The 16,359-nt window shown below is 46.5% G+C and overlaps 1 protein-coding gene across 2 annotated transcripts in view; it reads right to left on the bottom strand.

Annotated features, from left to right (window-relative positions):
- Positions 1–3,813: 3,813 nt before the first annotated feature.
- The window catches only part of PSMD11 (proteasome 26S subunit, non-ATPase 11), a 30,425-nt gene continuing 17,879 nt past the window's right edge, over positions 3,814–16,359 (bottom strand). For both annotated transcript variants that reach the window (XM_019647116.1, XM_019647115.1), the window contains exons 7-14: positions 11,646–11,790; positions 10,350–10,410; positions 8,740–8,802; positions 6,673–6,798; positions 6,147–6,182; positions 5,834–5,885; positions 5,389–5,531; positions 3,814–5,273 (exon numbers count right to left, since the gene is read on the bottom strand). In XM_019647116.1, the coding sequence (XP_019502661.1) occupies positions 5,389–5,531; positions 5,834–5,885; positions 6,147–6,182; positions 6,673–6,798; positions 8,740–8,802; positions 10,350–10,410; positions 11,646–11,790 (626 nt within the window). In that variant the 3' untranslated portion in view covers positions 3,814–5,273. The remainder of the gene's footprint in view (positions 5,274–5,388; positions 5,532–5,833; positions 5,886–6,146; positions 6,183–6,672; positions 6,799–8,739; positions 8,803–10,349; positions 10,411–11,645; positions 11,791–16,359) is intronic.

Raw genomic sequence — 16,359 nt, forward strand, 5'->3', positions numbered from 1 at the left:
GGTGCGGGCGGCGATGCGGCCGCGAGCCCGAGGCGTCTTTCCTCGCCGCGCCCTGGCGAGGACCTGCGCTCGGGCGGCGGCGGGGACTCGCGGCACCGCCCGGTCCCTGGGGTCGTTCCCTCCCGCACAGCTCGCCGCCAGCCCTGCGCCGCCGCGCCAGCAGCAGCCCGGCCGCGTGAGAGTCCGGGGCGCCCGGCGCAGCCAAGCTCTGGCCGGTGGGGAGCAGCAAGGCGGGGCCGAGGACCGACCCCACCCGCCGCCCCGCCCAGACACGTGCTGCCTTTGTTCCCGCCGCGGCGCCCGCAGCTGTGGGCCGCGGGGGCGCTCTTGGCCGTGTCCCCGCCCTGGCGACGCATGGCCAGCCGGGACTGAGGCTGCCTCCCGAGCTGTGCGAGAGGCCGTCCACCGAGGCCGGGGCCCTGAGTGTCCTCGTTCCATTTAACATCCTCGTCCACCCGGAAAGAAGCGTGGGAGCTCGGGGAGGCAGGCGGGGAGAGGCGAAGCTTTTTACTGAGGCTGCCTGAATGACACGCGCATCCCGAATGGACTGTCCCATCGGTTTCAGTGCCTTTCCCTCCGGGACCTCCTGTCCCCCATCCCAGGTAAATGCACAGGCCTGGGTGGGTCTCGGAAATACAGGCTGGAGAGGCATCGCTTTCCCACACCGCACCTCAGACAGGCAGGGCCCTGAGGCCCCTGGCTCAGCCGCAGCCCCAGAGATGAGCCAATGAATACTAAGCTCATCACAAATGTGACCTCGAAATTTCCACTTGCCCTCTTATCTCTTAGAGCACAACTGAAGCAACTGCTTCTGCAACCAGCTGCTGACCTGCTGATTTAAATTTTTTTCATACCAAACGTGTATAATTTGAAGACTTGGTGCCAGTAAAATTATTAAATTTTGGTTCTAATTAAGAACTGCTCCTCTCACAGACAAGATCCCAGATCCTTCACAAAGGACATTCTTCATTTGTTATTCTTTTAGTTTGATTCTGGAGATTGAATCAGATTTGACCACAAACCTGGGAAGAGACTCAAATCCTATCTGGATTCAAAGTATCACCTCTGGACCTAGTGAGGAAGCAGCAATCCAGCGGAGAATACCCAATTCCCTGACTTCCAGACCACTCTGGCATACCAGGCTGTCAACTTGTGCCAGCTCTGCCTACTGCCCTAAGCAGAACAGAAACCTGGTACCATTCAGAACAATGCTACTATCCTCAGAAAGTACTAGAATTTGCTTATGGACTACCCAGAGATCTCTCCCATCAAGAGTGGCAATTGAAAGCTTTAGGGAACTTGGTGAACATATAGTGCAAAATGCTCAGTACCCAGAGGGCTACGTCTTCCATAGCCCTTCAGAAACATCCACAGCAACTGCCATCTTAACTTAAGACGATGAAAGCGGGCCCTTAGCTCAATGTCCCCTATCCTGTGAGTGTTCCTCAGGGTACGACCCCTACCTGATCTTCAAATGGTACTGTTCTCAACCCTCCCTGTCTGTAGCAAGAAGTAATCTCCTTCAGGTTCCCTGGGCCAATGACTATTTTCGTAAAACAGCTGAACCCCGTCTTTCATTCTCCAGCCCCTAGTGGAGAGGCCCAGCTCCCGAGTAGGCCCAGGTCTACATTGCCTTTGCTGTCGCAATGTCCCCTTCAGATACTGGTGTTGAGCAAAGTTATGTGCTTTCACTTCCCAAAATATGCCTCAATTTCTAAGGCTGTTAACACCCCCAGGAACCATAGGGGCCCACCCCGTTACCTGTTATCTACAAATTTCAATTGTAGCTATTCCAATTCATGGTGGACAGTACCGAGCTCCGCTTCACCCCACTCCATTCCCCCTCTCGCCTTTGTCCAACCAGCCCTTCCCCACCACCTGCAAAGAGCCCCTGGCAGAATTACCTCAACCTCCTCACACTTGTTAAGGGTATGTTGGCAGCAGAGCATGAATGAGTTAGCGCTGCCAGCCTGCTTGCTGTTGTGATTGAGAAGGGGCTGTCCAGAACCCCTGTCCACCCATGCTGTTCCTGTTCTGCCTGTTTCAAGGCACCACACAGCTCCTCTGTTCACTCAGCCCATCATCACCCTCAATCTCCCATCACCACTCCAACTGCGAAGCAAGGAAGAAAGGGCAATAACCTGCCAGAAATGGCAGAATCAAGGACCCAGAAGGCAGACCTGGCTGAATGATGCGGAGCTGTTTTCTTCCAAAGAACTGCAGGGAAGCTCTCCAAATCCCACCCCCATCCATCAGCCTCTTTATCCTATAGCCTATCTCTAGCTGCCAGCAGGGCCAGCGTGCATGTCATCTGCACTGCTGGGCTGGGGTGTGCCCGTGCATCGCTGGAGTCCCTGCCCTCTGCATGCCCCCTTCCCCTATGAACCTGGGGAAGGCCAAGGCCAACCAGCAGCTTCCAAAGAGGTTCCAAATAAAGCCAGGCTGAGCCCTGGCTCCTGAGGAAGTCGTGCTTTGTTCTTCCAGGGATCACAGAGCAGCATCTAGTGGCCCTTCTGGGCAGCACAGATTATATAACTAGCAGGCAGCGGGGCTCCAGAGCCAAGGCCGAGCTGGGCCATCAGAATCTCATTAACACACAAGCTAGCCCTGGCATCATGAAGGCCGGGGCCAGAAAAGGTCCCTAGGTGAGGGGGCCGGGCCCAGGCCACCTGAACCTCTCAGCTGTGCCTAGACTCAGCTTATTTGAGGCCTGGAAGGGAAGCAGTCCTGGAGGTCTAGAGCAGCACTGTCCAAAACGTACAACGTAAGACACAAGCAAGCTACACAGGTGATTTAAGTAGTACCCATATGCAAAAAAAAAAAAAAAAGTGAATTTTAATATTTTATTTAACCCAATAATGCTCAAAGTATTTCAACATATAGTATTTATAAAAAAGCTGAGCTATTTTTACGTTCTTTTTTCAATACTGTCTTCCAAGTCAGGTTTGTGTTTACATTTGCAGTGCATCACTGTTCAAACCAGCCCCGTTTCCAGACCCCAACAGCCACATGTGGCTTACGGCTCCCCATTGGACAGCAGAGGTCTAGAGGCTCATCAGACAGGCAAAGGGGGCAGGGGAAAGGGCTGCTGCCCGACCGAACTCCTCGGGGCAGCCCTGGGCTTAGAAACCCCTCCTCTCTGCTCCAGCTCTGGAACCCTTTGTAAAGTCCTTTATTGAATCAAAACTTTTCCTGCAAGGGAAGCTATACACAGAAATACAGGACTGAAAACGAACAGCAGAGTTGCTCAGACTGAAGTAGAGTGGGCGGCTGGAGCTCACCTCTCCCCCTGTGGCTCAAGTCCCTCAGGCCCTTTCCCAGGCTCTGAGGGGCAGTATGACAACCTGTTTTTGAAGATTCTAAATGGACACTAACCCACAGCTGTCATGCCTCTCCAGCACGGGCATGCCATGACTTCATATAACCCTCAAACCACAATTACCAAGAAGTGCCATCCTCACCGTGCCGATGAGGAAGTAGGCTCAGAGGATACACACACACGCCCCACGTCCATGTTGCCTTGGAAATACAGAAGATACCTGAACACCATTTCCCATTTCAGGCCTTACAGACCAACTTTCTTCCCCACAGCCCCCAACTTTACCCCAGATCTAAAGGTCTCCCAGGAAGCAAATGAGATAGTAGAGCTCTGGCTAGTCTAGAGGGCCAGCCACACACGGCTGTCTGGATCGATCGGAAGCCCTCCAGCACTCAAGAAAGGACACTTTTTGAAAAAAAAAATTATTTTTATTGGAACTCATCTGAACATCAGATATACCTGGTGTTGGTTAGCAAGAACCGTTTGTACATTTGATATTGATGGTGCCAAAACCAAAACAGTGACTGGACATGATGGGGAGAGATGTCGAGAACAAAAACCTGATTTTGGAGAGGAAAATAAAAGCCAGTCAGATTCATTGAGGATGCAAAACCTGGTACAACAAAATCCTTTTACAAAATATAAATTTATTACGAAAACCTGGAAGGGTAATCTGAGAAAGGGAAGATAAAAGGAGGCCAACAGGAAGGAAGCAGAAGGAGGTGGAAAGACAGAAGACAATGAGGAGATGACAGGAGGAAGAAGAGAGAGCTGAGCACAGCAGAGGTGCAGAAGCTTACCTGCCCAGCAGCACGGAAGCCTGGCTACGTAATCTCATCAGAAAACAAAGCATGCTGAAACACGGTGCTCTACCTCCTATCCATTTGATTTCTAAGAGGTAAATAAAGAAGCTCCCTGGGAGGGGAAGGCTGCTCGAAAACCCAACAACAAAAATAAAAAAAAATAAAATAAAAAAAAACACCAAACCACACCCCAGTCTGATTTCCAATGTTCACTGTTTAAAAAAGGAATAAATCCGTCTGACAGCAGGAGAGGAGTGGGACAGAGTGAGAAGCTAATGGACTGCAGAAAGCCTGGCTCCCCCAGAGAGGGGAAGAAGGAAGGAAGAGAGACAGGTGATGGTCTCCTGGGTGAGAAGGGAGAGAGAAGGAGCAGAGGAGAGGGGCAATTAAAACGCTGACGTCTAATCTAGTTCATTGTGTTAAAAAGCCGCATGCACAGCAGGCCCCAAGGGCCTACACTGCTCCCCATGTGGCCATGGTGGACACTAGCTCCTGGCCTTGTCCCCATTCCTTCACAGGTCGGAGTGGAGCCGTGCAGGTGCTGCGGCGATGGCGATGGCGATGGCGGCGGTGGCGGCATCTTCGGCCAGTCTGCTGGAGCCATTGTTGGAGGGAAGGGTGAGTAGACGGGCCGTATGACAGGGCAAAGAACACTGAAATGCCTCATTTCAAATAAAAAAGAAAACAGCAGTCTATACACAGTTGTTTGTTTTGGTTCAGTACAAACAGAATAAAAAGTCGTTGCTTTGATGGTCAGGCAAACACCCAATTCTGGAGAGGAGAGGTGACGCCCAGCGGGTGGGTCAGGAGCCCCAGCGGCTGGCGGAGGAGCGCCTGGCTTGGCGGCCCTCTCCCAGGAGGCAGAGAGCACAGCTTTAGGTAGTGTAAGCCTTGTTCCTTTTATTTAGAATAACCTTTTTTTTTCTTTTTCTTTTTTTTTTAAGCAATGTCCCCACTCCCAAGTTGGGCCAGTAAAGATTACATGAAAACTGGCACACCTATCGGCTGGAATACAGATGCACCAAATGAGGATTTAAAAACTTTCCGAGCGAAAAGTAGAACAAAAAGAAAAAAGAATCTCCTAGCATTTTCCCCAAAGGTTTCACTCTCCCGCCACACACACTCTCCAAAGGACCGCTACAGATCCAATTCTGTAAGAGAAGACAGAGCAGTGTCAGTCGGGGCAGCTGAGAGGCCACCAGGAGGCTTTCCGCCTCACAGGCAGAAGGCGGTGCTGCCCGGGCCGCTCCTGCTGCCAGCACTCACCTATGTCAGTTTCTTGGCTTTGTTGTAGAGAGAATCCACTACTTTACTCATGTTCTGAATGGTTTCCAGAGCAGCTTCGTAAGTTTTATCTACTGGGGGCTCATCGAAAATAATCAAGACACCCTCCCCCTGGTCCAAGATCCCTGCAGGAAACACAAGGGCAACCCACATAAACAAAGGGATTAGACACAAAAGCATCCGAGAAGCAACCCCGGCCCTCGTTGCCTCCCTTTCTCCAGAAAGGAGGAGAAACACAACAGGTATATTCCTGTTCCATTTGTGGAAGTTTGTCACACTCTCACCCCAGGGTACGAGGGGCAAGGATGCCAGGGAACCACCAGGGAAACAAATGGAATATCTTCTCTCAAGATAAACAAGCGCATGATGCCTCTTCAACCATTTCCTCACCACCACTAGTGCTCTTGCCTGTGTGACTGTTACTCACCATGAAACTTCTTATCAAGAATCATCTGTGATAATTTCCTTTCCACATCGGCCTAAAATCAAAGCACAAGATTAAAGGGACTGGTATCTACTAGCCAGAGATCACACTGACATGAAAGCCTTGTGTAACAGGGTCCCGGGGCAAATGGACTGAAAACAAAACAGCAACAATGCAACTCCAGCTCCAAGCCCATGACCCCCATTCCCCACTAAGAAGCTGGGGAGCTTTCCAACAAGGCGCACTGGGTGTAAACACCAGCCCCTCCATACACCCCTTCCCCCATCCCTACCAAGACAAGCTCAGGGCTCCTTACCTTGGAGAGTTTGATGAGGCTAGATATGTGTTCGATCTAAAAGGAAACGCAGAGAGACACCAACACTGAAAGTTCTGCTTTGCCTCTAATATGGGGAGTGGGGGTAGGGACTGCTGTATGTCTTGAAATCCTGCTCAATGTCTCTATGGGGCCAGATTCTCTTTGGCCGTGCTTAGGTGTCTTGTGCTCTGTCCATCTGCCTTCAGCACTACAGACAATAAATATATCCCTGTCCCATACACCAGGAAGAGAAAACATTTACCACGTGGGCAGTGACTACAAAAGCAAGGAGGAGACTGTGCTGAATCTCACCACCCTCTATCCTATGGCATCTCTCTCCTCGACTCTTGCTCCCTGTCAAGAAAATCTCAATCAAGCTTGTGGTGGCCTCTAGTCCACCAGGCACACCCCTGGAAGTGAGTGCCTACTGTGAGTGGCGTGGGAAGGGAGGCAGCTGCAGTGAAGACGCCTAGCCAGAAACCCCCTCCCGCCAGAGAAGAGCTCGAGTCCCCAGGAGGGTTCTTACCTGTACTCGGGAAAAAGGCTCAATGACTCGGATCAGATTCTGTTCCAGTAAGTTATCATACAGCTTAGCCAAGTGTGTGCTGATGATTGGGTCATCCCGGAGCTCTGCCCGGTAATCTGTCAGCGCCTGCCAAAAGAGCCAGTCGCAGAGATTGGCAGAGATGCACCCGAAAGCCACACTCCTCCTAGTTTCCTAAGCAGTCTGCGGGCCCTTGTAACTACACGGCTGATTGCAGTTCTAGAGGATTTGGGGGGAAAGAACAGCCATGGCAGGAGGCAAGAGAGAAGGAACATCAAGAACTAAAAGATGGGGCCGGCCGAGTGGCGCAATGGTTAAGAACTCGCTTGGGATGCCAGAGGGCCCCGGTTCGGATCCCACATATGAGGGCCAGTGACACTGCCCTCCACAGCTAAGATGCTGAACAACAGCTCAACCTGGAGCTGGGCTGCCGTGAGTCGCCGGCGACGGCTAGGCTGCAGCCCCTGTGGCAGTGGGTTGCCATGGGCTACCGTGTGTGGCCAGCAGCCAGCGTGAGTGGCCAGCAGCCGCCGTGAGCGGCAGTCCAGAAGCCGGCGACTAATCTGCCTCACCCAGGAAGAGCGCAATGATGGTGCCAACTTGGGCCAGTGAAGCAACATCCTCCACAACTAGACTGAAGAACAAAACGACAGCAACTTGTCTGTTCCCCTTTCCCCAATTCCCCAGCACTGTTCCCATCCCCCCAATTCCCCCCCAAAAAAAAATCTAAAAAAAAAAAAGAACTAAAAGATGGAGCCACCTTGGCACCAGTTTTCCATCCGAAAGCTCGAACCATGTAAGCTCCAAAAGCGGCTCAGCTTGTAACCACACAAGCAGTTCTCAACATGTATTCCCCAGAACAAATAAGATCTCCACGAGAAAAGAAAAAAAAAAAAGATTCTGAGGTTAAATAGCGGGAGATGCTGAATTCCACAGCTAGCTCTTGGAGTTTTACAAAGAACATCAGCACAGTGCAGCTCTGCAGTTAGCACCTTTCTAATTTGTTTGGCCCAGTGTCTCCCAACTATCTGATCACAAACCCTTCTCCCAAGGAATTCTTAATACAAGTGTCCCATCAAATGTCCCAAACGTTGGGCTAAAATGATCTAGACTCTTTGTTTACTCATATATGTGATTTCTTTACCTTTAGTAATGTTCTCAGTATCCCAGCCTTATGTCGGCTGTGCTATAAAGTATTAAGGGAAGCAAAGAAATCATGCCAACGAAGGAACTGAAATGGGCAAGAAACCTCCAGGAAGACGATGAACCTCGGGGACAGTCAGAGCCACATGGTCTATTCTCTGTCCACACTTAAGTTTTTCTTCCAGAATCTAAGTTTGTTTTTACTAAGTTGGTCATTATACTCAGACTAAGGGGAGAAAGGTTCAGAAAAGAAAACAAACATGTCTCACCCTACTGATTACGCAAATTTTTCTCCCTTTTCAAACCTTTGCAAACACTAAGTAAAATGCACAGGAGGCAAAGCCAGCCTAGGACGTCATCCTGAGAAAGTGTCTTGGAGTCCAGATGCGCACACATCAGTACTTCCCTGTCGTCCACCAAGGAGAAGTGGACCTGGCATTTTGGGAGCGGAAGGAATAGCTAAGACTGTGCTGTGTGGAACAAGCACTAGGCCTAGAGTTAAACCCGCACACACAGTAGCTGTGTGACTTCAGGCATCCTCTGAATCCCAGCTCCCTCCACCGTAAAATGCAGGTAACAGGTTTGTCGTGGGAAATCAAAGTGAAAAAAGGATGACAGAAAGAACTTTTTGAAATGGCAAGATTACTGTATATAAATGAGGTACCACAACAACAAATTTCATTGTACAAAAGTGCTTAACTATTTCCTGGTTCTGATATTGCACTATTTTAAGGTGTAGCCAGTGGGGGAAAATAGGGTGAATGATACATGAGATCATTCTGTACTATCTTTGCAACTTCTTGTGAAACTATAATTATTTTAAAATAAATTTTCTTTCTTTTTTTTCAAAAACCTTAAATGCCCCTCTCCTCCACCCCTTCCCTACCAACCCAATACCATGCTTACCTTTTCAAAATCTGCCAATGATCTGTTCTTGCTAGCCTGGGCCACACATTTTAAAGCTTCTGTCTAAGAATGAAAAGAAAAACGGTGAAAATGATCTATTCTGCACACCCACATCCCACCAAACAAGTAAGCATAAGCAGTATGCTACATCTCAAAACAACTTCTGGCTTCAAGGAAAAACCTGGCCCACCACTGTTCTTCAGAGGCTTGGGAAGAAAAGCTAGAAGACTACTACTGTGTGCCATTCAGTTTTCCTTTGAAATCTGAAGTGAATTAAAAATATTAAGCAAGAGTTTCCCACCCCCATCCCCACCCCCACCCCAACAAAGACCCTGACAGAACATTCTCCAAAGATGAGACGCTAAAAGGAAAAATGACCAGAGAAGGGAGAGTTCTTTCCCCCTCCTCCAATACTCACTATCCCCACACCCCTCCAGGCGCCTTCCTGCCCGTAGACTTATCATACCTGTCCTTATCATTCTGCTATGTTTGGTACAGGACACAGACCAAGGTGTGCTTTCATTAGGGTTGAGGCATCAAAATTCTACACATTACACTGAATGTTAAAACTCCAGAGTGATGAAGGTACCATCAGTGGTGGAGGGCAACTTCCAACCTAGTTATAAAAGGCACTTGGCCAAACTATCAAGTCTCCAATCAGCAAGAAATCTACACTCATCTTTCTAGAACAGCCTGACTCCTGCTTGAAAGCTGTCACCAAGGTCCACAGGACCTTGTACCTCTTGTACCAGCCTAAATACTTAAATAAGGATGGTGTGTCTTATACAACAGACTTTGAAAACGATGCGAAGCTAATCATTAGTGTAGTGTTGTCTCCAACAGCTGTCCTATAAAAACTGTCATATTGAAGAAAGCCTGGAACGTAGAGCCAGACAACCCAAGTTCAAAGTATGGCTCCACTATTACTAGTTACCTGACCTTGTCCTGCACACTTTTCCTCTTTTTAGCCCATCTCCTCAACTCTAGTTCTAGACAGGGTAGTAAGTCTTTCACGATAGTAATAACCAGTATTCTTTTGGTCAAAACTAGGAGCTGATCTGAAACTTTTTCTGATGAAAAGCCAATTAAAGCCATTGGTAGGGAAGGAAGAAATCATCTACTGTGGCCATTCCCCTAAAGACACAGTGAGACAGCTAATGTGTCCATTGTTTAGAAACAACTGCATCTGAATCTACAAAGATTACTGTTCCTTTAGTAGTGATAATCAAGCAAAGTACAAAACAGGGATGGTGCAGACATCTGAGACACCAATCTTTACACAGGTCATACTCATAGCTTCGCAGGTCAGGCTCACGGTAGATCAATTTTCTGATCAAAGCTAAATGCAACCTAACTCAATGCAAAAGCTACTATTCAGTTCTCTAAGTCCCTCAAACCACCTAATGTCCATAAAAGTACCAAACACTGACTTTTCAGGCCAAGAATTTAACAGTACAGGAAATATACTGAATGGGCTTAAGGGAAAGAAGAGGGGGAAATGACGGCATGTAGAATGGAGACCTGAAGAGCACTGGTCTCACGGAATAGCATGTTTGACATGCTGACTTCAGGGTGAGCAGAGGTCAGAGCTCAGTGGAGGTGTTCCCTACCTGCCTCCCAGCATACCGAAGGGCAAGCTTCCCGCTCACCAAAGCCTGGACATCTTCTGGGCTGGAGAAAAAGACACACTTGGTCAATGACTCCAGGGTATTATGCTTAAAAGTACAGATTTAGGCAAATTTCTTTTTCTCAGAATTCCACTGAGAATCAGCCCCCACTCCTAAGCCCATATGCCCCTCACAGTGCAGAAGCCAGGCTTTCTACACTCTGGAGCAAAGCTCAGCACTGAGAAATAGAAAAACTCCAACATTAAAAAGAAAGCCACTCTGGGCGCGATGGTTAAGAGCTGGCTTAGGAAGCCAGAGGGCCCCGGTTCGGATCCCACATATGAGGGCTAGTGACACTGCCCTCTACAGCTAAGATGCTGAACAACAGCTCAACCTGGAGCTGGGCTGCCGTGAGTTGCTGGCGACGGCATAGGCTGCAGTCCCTGTGGCAGTGGGTTGCCATGGGCTACCATATGTAGCCAGCAGCCAGCGTGAGCGGCCAGCAGCCGCAGTGAGCGGCCGTCCAGAAGCCAGCGACTGATCTGCCTCGCCTGGGAAGAGCGCAATGATGGTGCCAACTTGGGCCAGTGAAGCAACGTCCTCCACAACTAGACTGAAGAACAAAACGACAGCAACTTGTCTGTTCCCCTTCCCCCAATTCCCCAGCACTGTTCCCATCCCCCCAATTACCCAATAAAAATCTTTAAAAAAAAAAAAAAAAAAGAAAGCCACTCTGAACCTACCAAAAATAATAAACCCAACGGGCCGAGTTAAGTCAAATCTCAATAGAATAGATTTTCTTATAACCCCAGTGTAACCCAAGGATCCAAAAAGAATCCCAGTGAATATCTCATTTATTCCCAAAAGACTGGATAAATCCTGTATTATTCTTTATAAAAAGACCTAACTGTCATATTTGCTGTTGTCGCCTTTTTCAAACCTCTTCCTAACCGCTTCCTCAACCCACCCCCGTTCTGGGTGGCCCAGTTGGCTGGTGCTGATCTATAAGCTATTTCCTGGCCCTCTGTCCTATGCTTAGCAACTCCCTGGACAGAATAATTGCAGGATGAGAACACTCCAAGGGCCTGGGAAGGGAGCTTCTAAAATCCGTCTCCCTGATTCTGGAAGGCCAGCAAGCAGAAGTGCTCTGGATTTACCTTCGAACCTCCCACCCTACCCCAACCAGTCCCAGAGGCAGCGGCTGCTGCTGCTTCTATAACTGGCCAAACTCCTTGTCCAAGCAGAAGAACTTAGTTGAAGAGCTTGAGTTCTCACACCCCAAAGTTAATGTGCACCTACGTGTTGAGCATGATTTTGCAGAGCAACATGTACTTCAGAGATGTGATGGCCTTGGGGCTATCGATGGAGTCATACCCCTCAAATGCCTCGTAGAAATATGAGTATGCAGTTTTCCAGTCCTTCTCCTCTGCTGCATGGATAATACCTGGACATTGAAAAGAAGAGAGAAAGAGCCATATGAAACAATAAAACCATACAAGATCAGAGATGGGAAGGGCCTCAAAAATCTACCCCAACCCCATCTACTTATTGACAAGGCAAAGGATAAAGGACCTGCCCAAAGTCACTGCCAGCTAGTGGCAAAGCTGGGAATAGAACCCAGGTCTTTGGCCTTCCAGTTCAATGTCATCTTGCCAATATAAATTCCCAAGGAATTAAGACCCAACTCAAAGGGGACCCTAAAACCTGCATCTTTCCCCATGCTTCTCACCCATACTGCAATCCCATTATCTTCTGGAGCGACTAGAAAAGGCCATGTTTACCCTCCATTACATAACCTTCACAAGTCAGGAAGCTGACCCAAACATCCCTGCACTGCCTGAATGACCCGTTATAATAACATTAACCATTTCTTTTAAATTGCTTTTCTAAGCTTGACATTTTTATAATGTCAAGTAAGCAGCTTTCATGGGAGAAAAAAAAATCCAACTTCTTACATTCTCATTTCAGATATCTGTCATTTATGGATGTACTTTTACCTAGATGCAATCAGTATATAGATTTCACATAAAGCCAAATCCAGGAACTTAAAAGCACAATTAAGCAGTATTTCCTTAGGCTGATATACCATACATAGTTCATCTAACCAATTCTCTACTGTTTAGAAGTTGGGTTGCTCCCAATGAACCTAATTTGAATTGAATCTGCTATTACTTCCAACCTAAGCTATTGCTTGGCATAACGTGAAAATTAGTTCTTTCTAGCTTGGGAGGCATCTAAGCCCTGAGATTCTGTATATCAGTTCTAACTCTGCCTCAGCCCTCTTATGAGATTATAGACCTTGGCACCATCCATTTGTTTACCAAAGGGCTTCTCAACATTTTTCACTCAAGGTACATGTAGCAAGTACTCAGCACACTGACATGAAAGGATGTAACTGTTTACACGTATCCCCAAGGGATCAATGTTTCAGCACACTTAACCCAACTGACACATACCTGTGTGTCTGGCATGCCAACTGGGAACTTCTGACTTAATAGCCATTTAGTGAGTGATATGTGCCATACCCCAGTACTTTAATCCTACCCAAAATGCCTCCCACTCTAAGGCTGAAGGAAATCAGATCCTCCTTTACTGTAATTAACTATAGAAGCCCACCCTTCTCTGCAGTCAACGAAAGCTCCCTCAAGAATACCCAACAAACTTATTAACACTGCTGAACTAGATGAGACAAGTCTCCATTTTCCCAAACCTCCCAGTCCAGACCTACAGAATAGGCCAAACCCAAAACAAAACTAGTTTTAAAATAAAAAAAGTAAAATGACCTCCCCGCCCCACACACACCAAAATATGGTATATTGTTTTCCCAAACACATTCGTAAATAGGGTCCACATTAGAACTATGAACATCATGGTTGGTGTGAGGTTTACTGTTTAAAGAAACAAAAACAAAAAACTAGACTGTCATTCATTGAACACCAATAGTAATGAGGGCCTATCACATGCCAAGTGCTGATACAGCTATTACAGAGGAAATTAGTATGAATGAGGCCCTCACGGAGCTCAGAATCTCACAGCAGGAAAGATGGTCACCAAAACAGAAACAAGGGGATTAGTACCATAATATGTACACAATAATATACCTTTAATAGGCAAGTCTGAAAGCAGAGAAGAGGGTTTATAGAGGAGACATTTGAGCTGGATCTGGAGTTTGCCAAGGGGGCAAGATGAAAAAGGGAATTTCCAAGCAGAGATGGCAAAATATATAAACACCCAGAATCAGGAACACATGAAGTCATTTGATGACTAGGAATTAAAAACAGAGATGAGGATGAAAAGGAAATGATGCCTTTCTTTTGAATATCATGTTAAAGTATAATTCAGCCTGGGGATAATGGGGAACCATTGGAGAATTTTAAACAAAGGAGTTATATGATCAGATCTGTATTTCAGAAAAATGACTTTAGGACCAGGAAGGAAAATGGATTAGGAAAAGTGACTAGGGACAGTCAGCTCAGCAAAAGACTCCAGTGGTCTAGGCATTGATTAAAGCACTGATTGTAGAGCTGGAAAAGGAAGGGCAGATTTGGAGACAGACTCCACCCGATCTGCCAGCTGATTGGGTATGAGGGGGGAAGGAGAGAAAGAAGTCAAAATTACTCCAAAGACAACAGCTTGAGCAACTAGGTCAATAATGATACCATTAACTAAAATAGGAAATGCAGAAAAGAACGGTTGACGGGGGAGGGGTTAGATAATAATTTTAGTTTTTGACATGTTGAGATTGAGATACCTCTGGGACATTTAGCTGTGTATGTCCATTACACAGCTGAAAATCTGGAACTGGAATTTAGGAGGAAAGGAAGTTACTGGAGATGTAGATGAGGAGACCATTAGTGCTGTGTGGCAGCTAAAGCCATGGGAGAGTATGGGGTTCCACAGGAAACAGGGAAACGGGGTGAAAAGAACTAAGCAAACAACACTGAGGAATACTCACAGATAAGAGGCAGTCAGGAGGGGGTCCAAGATGGCAGATTAGGTAAACGCTATGCCTACTGCATCCCAGGATCACACCAAAATTACAAATACATTCTAGAACAACCAACCTCTAGCATAATCTGAAGGCTAGCTGAACAGAGCCCCTACAACTAAGGATGTAAAGAAGCAGCCACATCGAGACTGAAAAGAAAAAAGAGGCACTCAGAAAGAAAAGGAAATAGCAAAGGGTAACCAAGGATAATTAGTCACGGGAGGAGAAGCAGAAAGACAGCGATGTCGAAGAAGCCTAGAGTGTTCCATGGGGTCACACCCCCCACCCCAGAGGTTCTAAGGGCATTAATGACTCCTTTCAAGGAGTCAAGAGAGAAGAGAAAGTAAAGCTACTCTTTCAACTTTTTCAAGAAGCTTGACAGAAAAGGAGAAGACAGCAATTTAAAAAGGAGAAAGGGCTGTGCTTTTTTAGCTGGTGTGGGTCAAAGACTGAGAGGAAGCTCCAAGTGGAGAAGAAAAGACTACAGACTTAGAATGGACCAAAAGGACAGATAGAAGCATCACCTAAGGGGTAAAAATGGACAATGATCCACATTCTGGGGAGGAAAGAGAAGTAAAAAGGGTTTGCATTAAAATGGCCTCTATTTTCTCTAAGAAATCAGATGCAAATTCATCTCTTGACCATGAAGGAAGGGCACAATTATAGAGTAGGGGCTTAAAGAAAGTGTCAAGAGTTGGTCAAAGCTAGGTACTGTGATAAAAGCTTCACATTCATCATCTCATTTAATCCGCACCATAATCCTATGAAGAGGTACCATTACTACCACCATTTTACAGATGAGCTAAAGCTAAAGTTAAATTACTGTATTTTGCCGTGTATAATGCACTCCCATGTATAATGCACACCCATGTTTTTGGCCCAAACTTTCAAGGAAAAAAATCTTTCATTTTAATTTTTTAATTCAAATTTTTATTTGTTTACCTTTAGGTACTTGTTTTTTTTATTATAAAGGAATTTTAGCATTTATTTTTTAACATATTATGGTACAAGAAATTTTATGTAACAAATAATTACAAAACACAAGAACAGATAAAAGGTACAAGAAATTTTATGTACCAATAACAAATTTACTATATTTACACATCACAGAAGGCCAAGAACTCTTCATTGTTGCAAGTTCGTCCTAAGTTCAACAAAACCAGTTATCGTTTTCCAGGGTATTATTTTGCATACGAATATCGTTATTGATTTCTAGTGTTACACTTTTAACTCATAAGCATAAACAAAAGAATTTTAAAAATTTATACAGATACGGAATTAGTACTACCCATGTATCATGCGCATCCTTCTTTTTCCCTCACAAATTTGGGCAAAAAAGTGCACATTATACTCGGCAAAATACGGTAAGTAACTTGCCCAAAGTCAGACAGCTAGAAATTCGAAGAATCAAAATTTCAATTTAGTATAAAGTCGATTTCTAGAGCTACTCTCTTAACCTCCAAATGACAAAACATGCCATTTGATACAATACCCGAGAGGCATGTAGGGCAGGTATTATCTTTTTTACAGACATGGAAACAAAGGCTACAGAGAGGTAACACCACCAGAGCTTAAACTAGTCTTCTGCCTTCCATTCCAGTGCTTATTCAATAATGATAATAAATTACAACTGGCAAAAGCTGCTGATTACAAGAAAAAGTATTCTACTGCCCATGGCCTCCGAGCCCCAACATTCACACATTCCATCAGAAAGCTGAAACTGGTGAGGGAAAGGAAAGGTGCCTTTCCTCAGCCCTAATCTGAGGCCTTTTGGAAAAGTCCAACACGCTTCACAAAGATCTCCAAGTGACAACACACTTGGGTTAGTCAATCCTGGAAAACGACTAAGATGGAAATGAAATGAGCTTTTTAAACCTAAGTGAGACCGCTCTAGGGTCTTGGCTCTAAAAATCAGGGTGCAGGGCCAGCCGAGTGGCACGTTGGTTAAGAGCTGGCTTGGGACACCAGAGGGCCCCGGTTCGGATCCCACATATGAGGGCCAGTGACACTGCCCTCTACAGCTAA

Source organism: Hipposideros armiger, unplaced genomic scaffold (assembly GCF_001890085.2).
Source record: "Hipposideros armiger isolate ML-2016 unplaced genomic scaffold, ASM189008v1 scaffold_108, whole genome shotgun sequence".
NCBI lineage: Eukaryota > Metazoa > Chordata > Mammalia > Chiroptera > Hipposideridae > Hipposideros > Hipposideros armiger.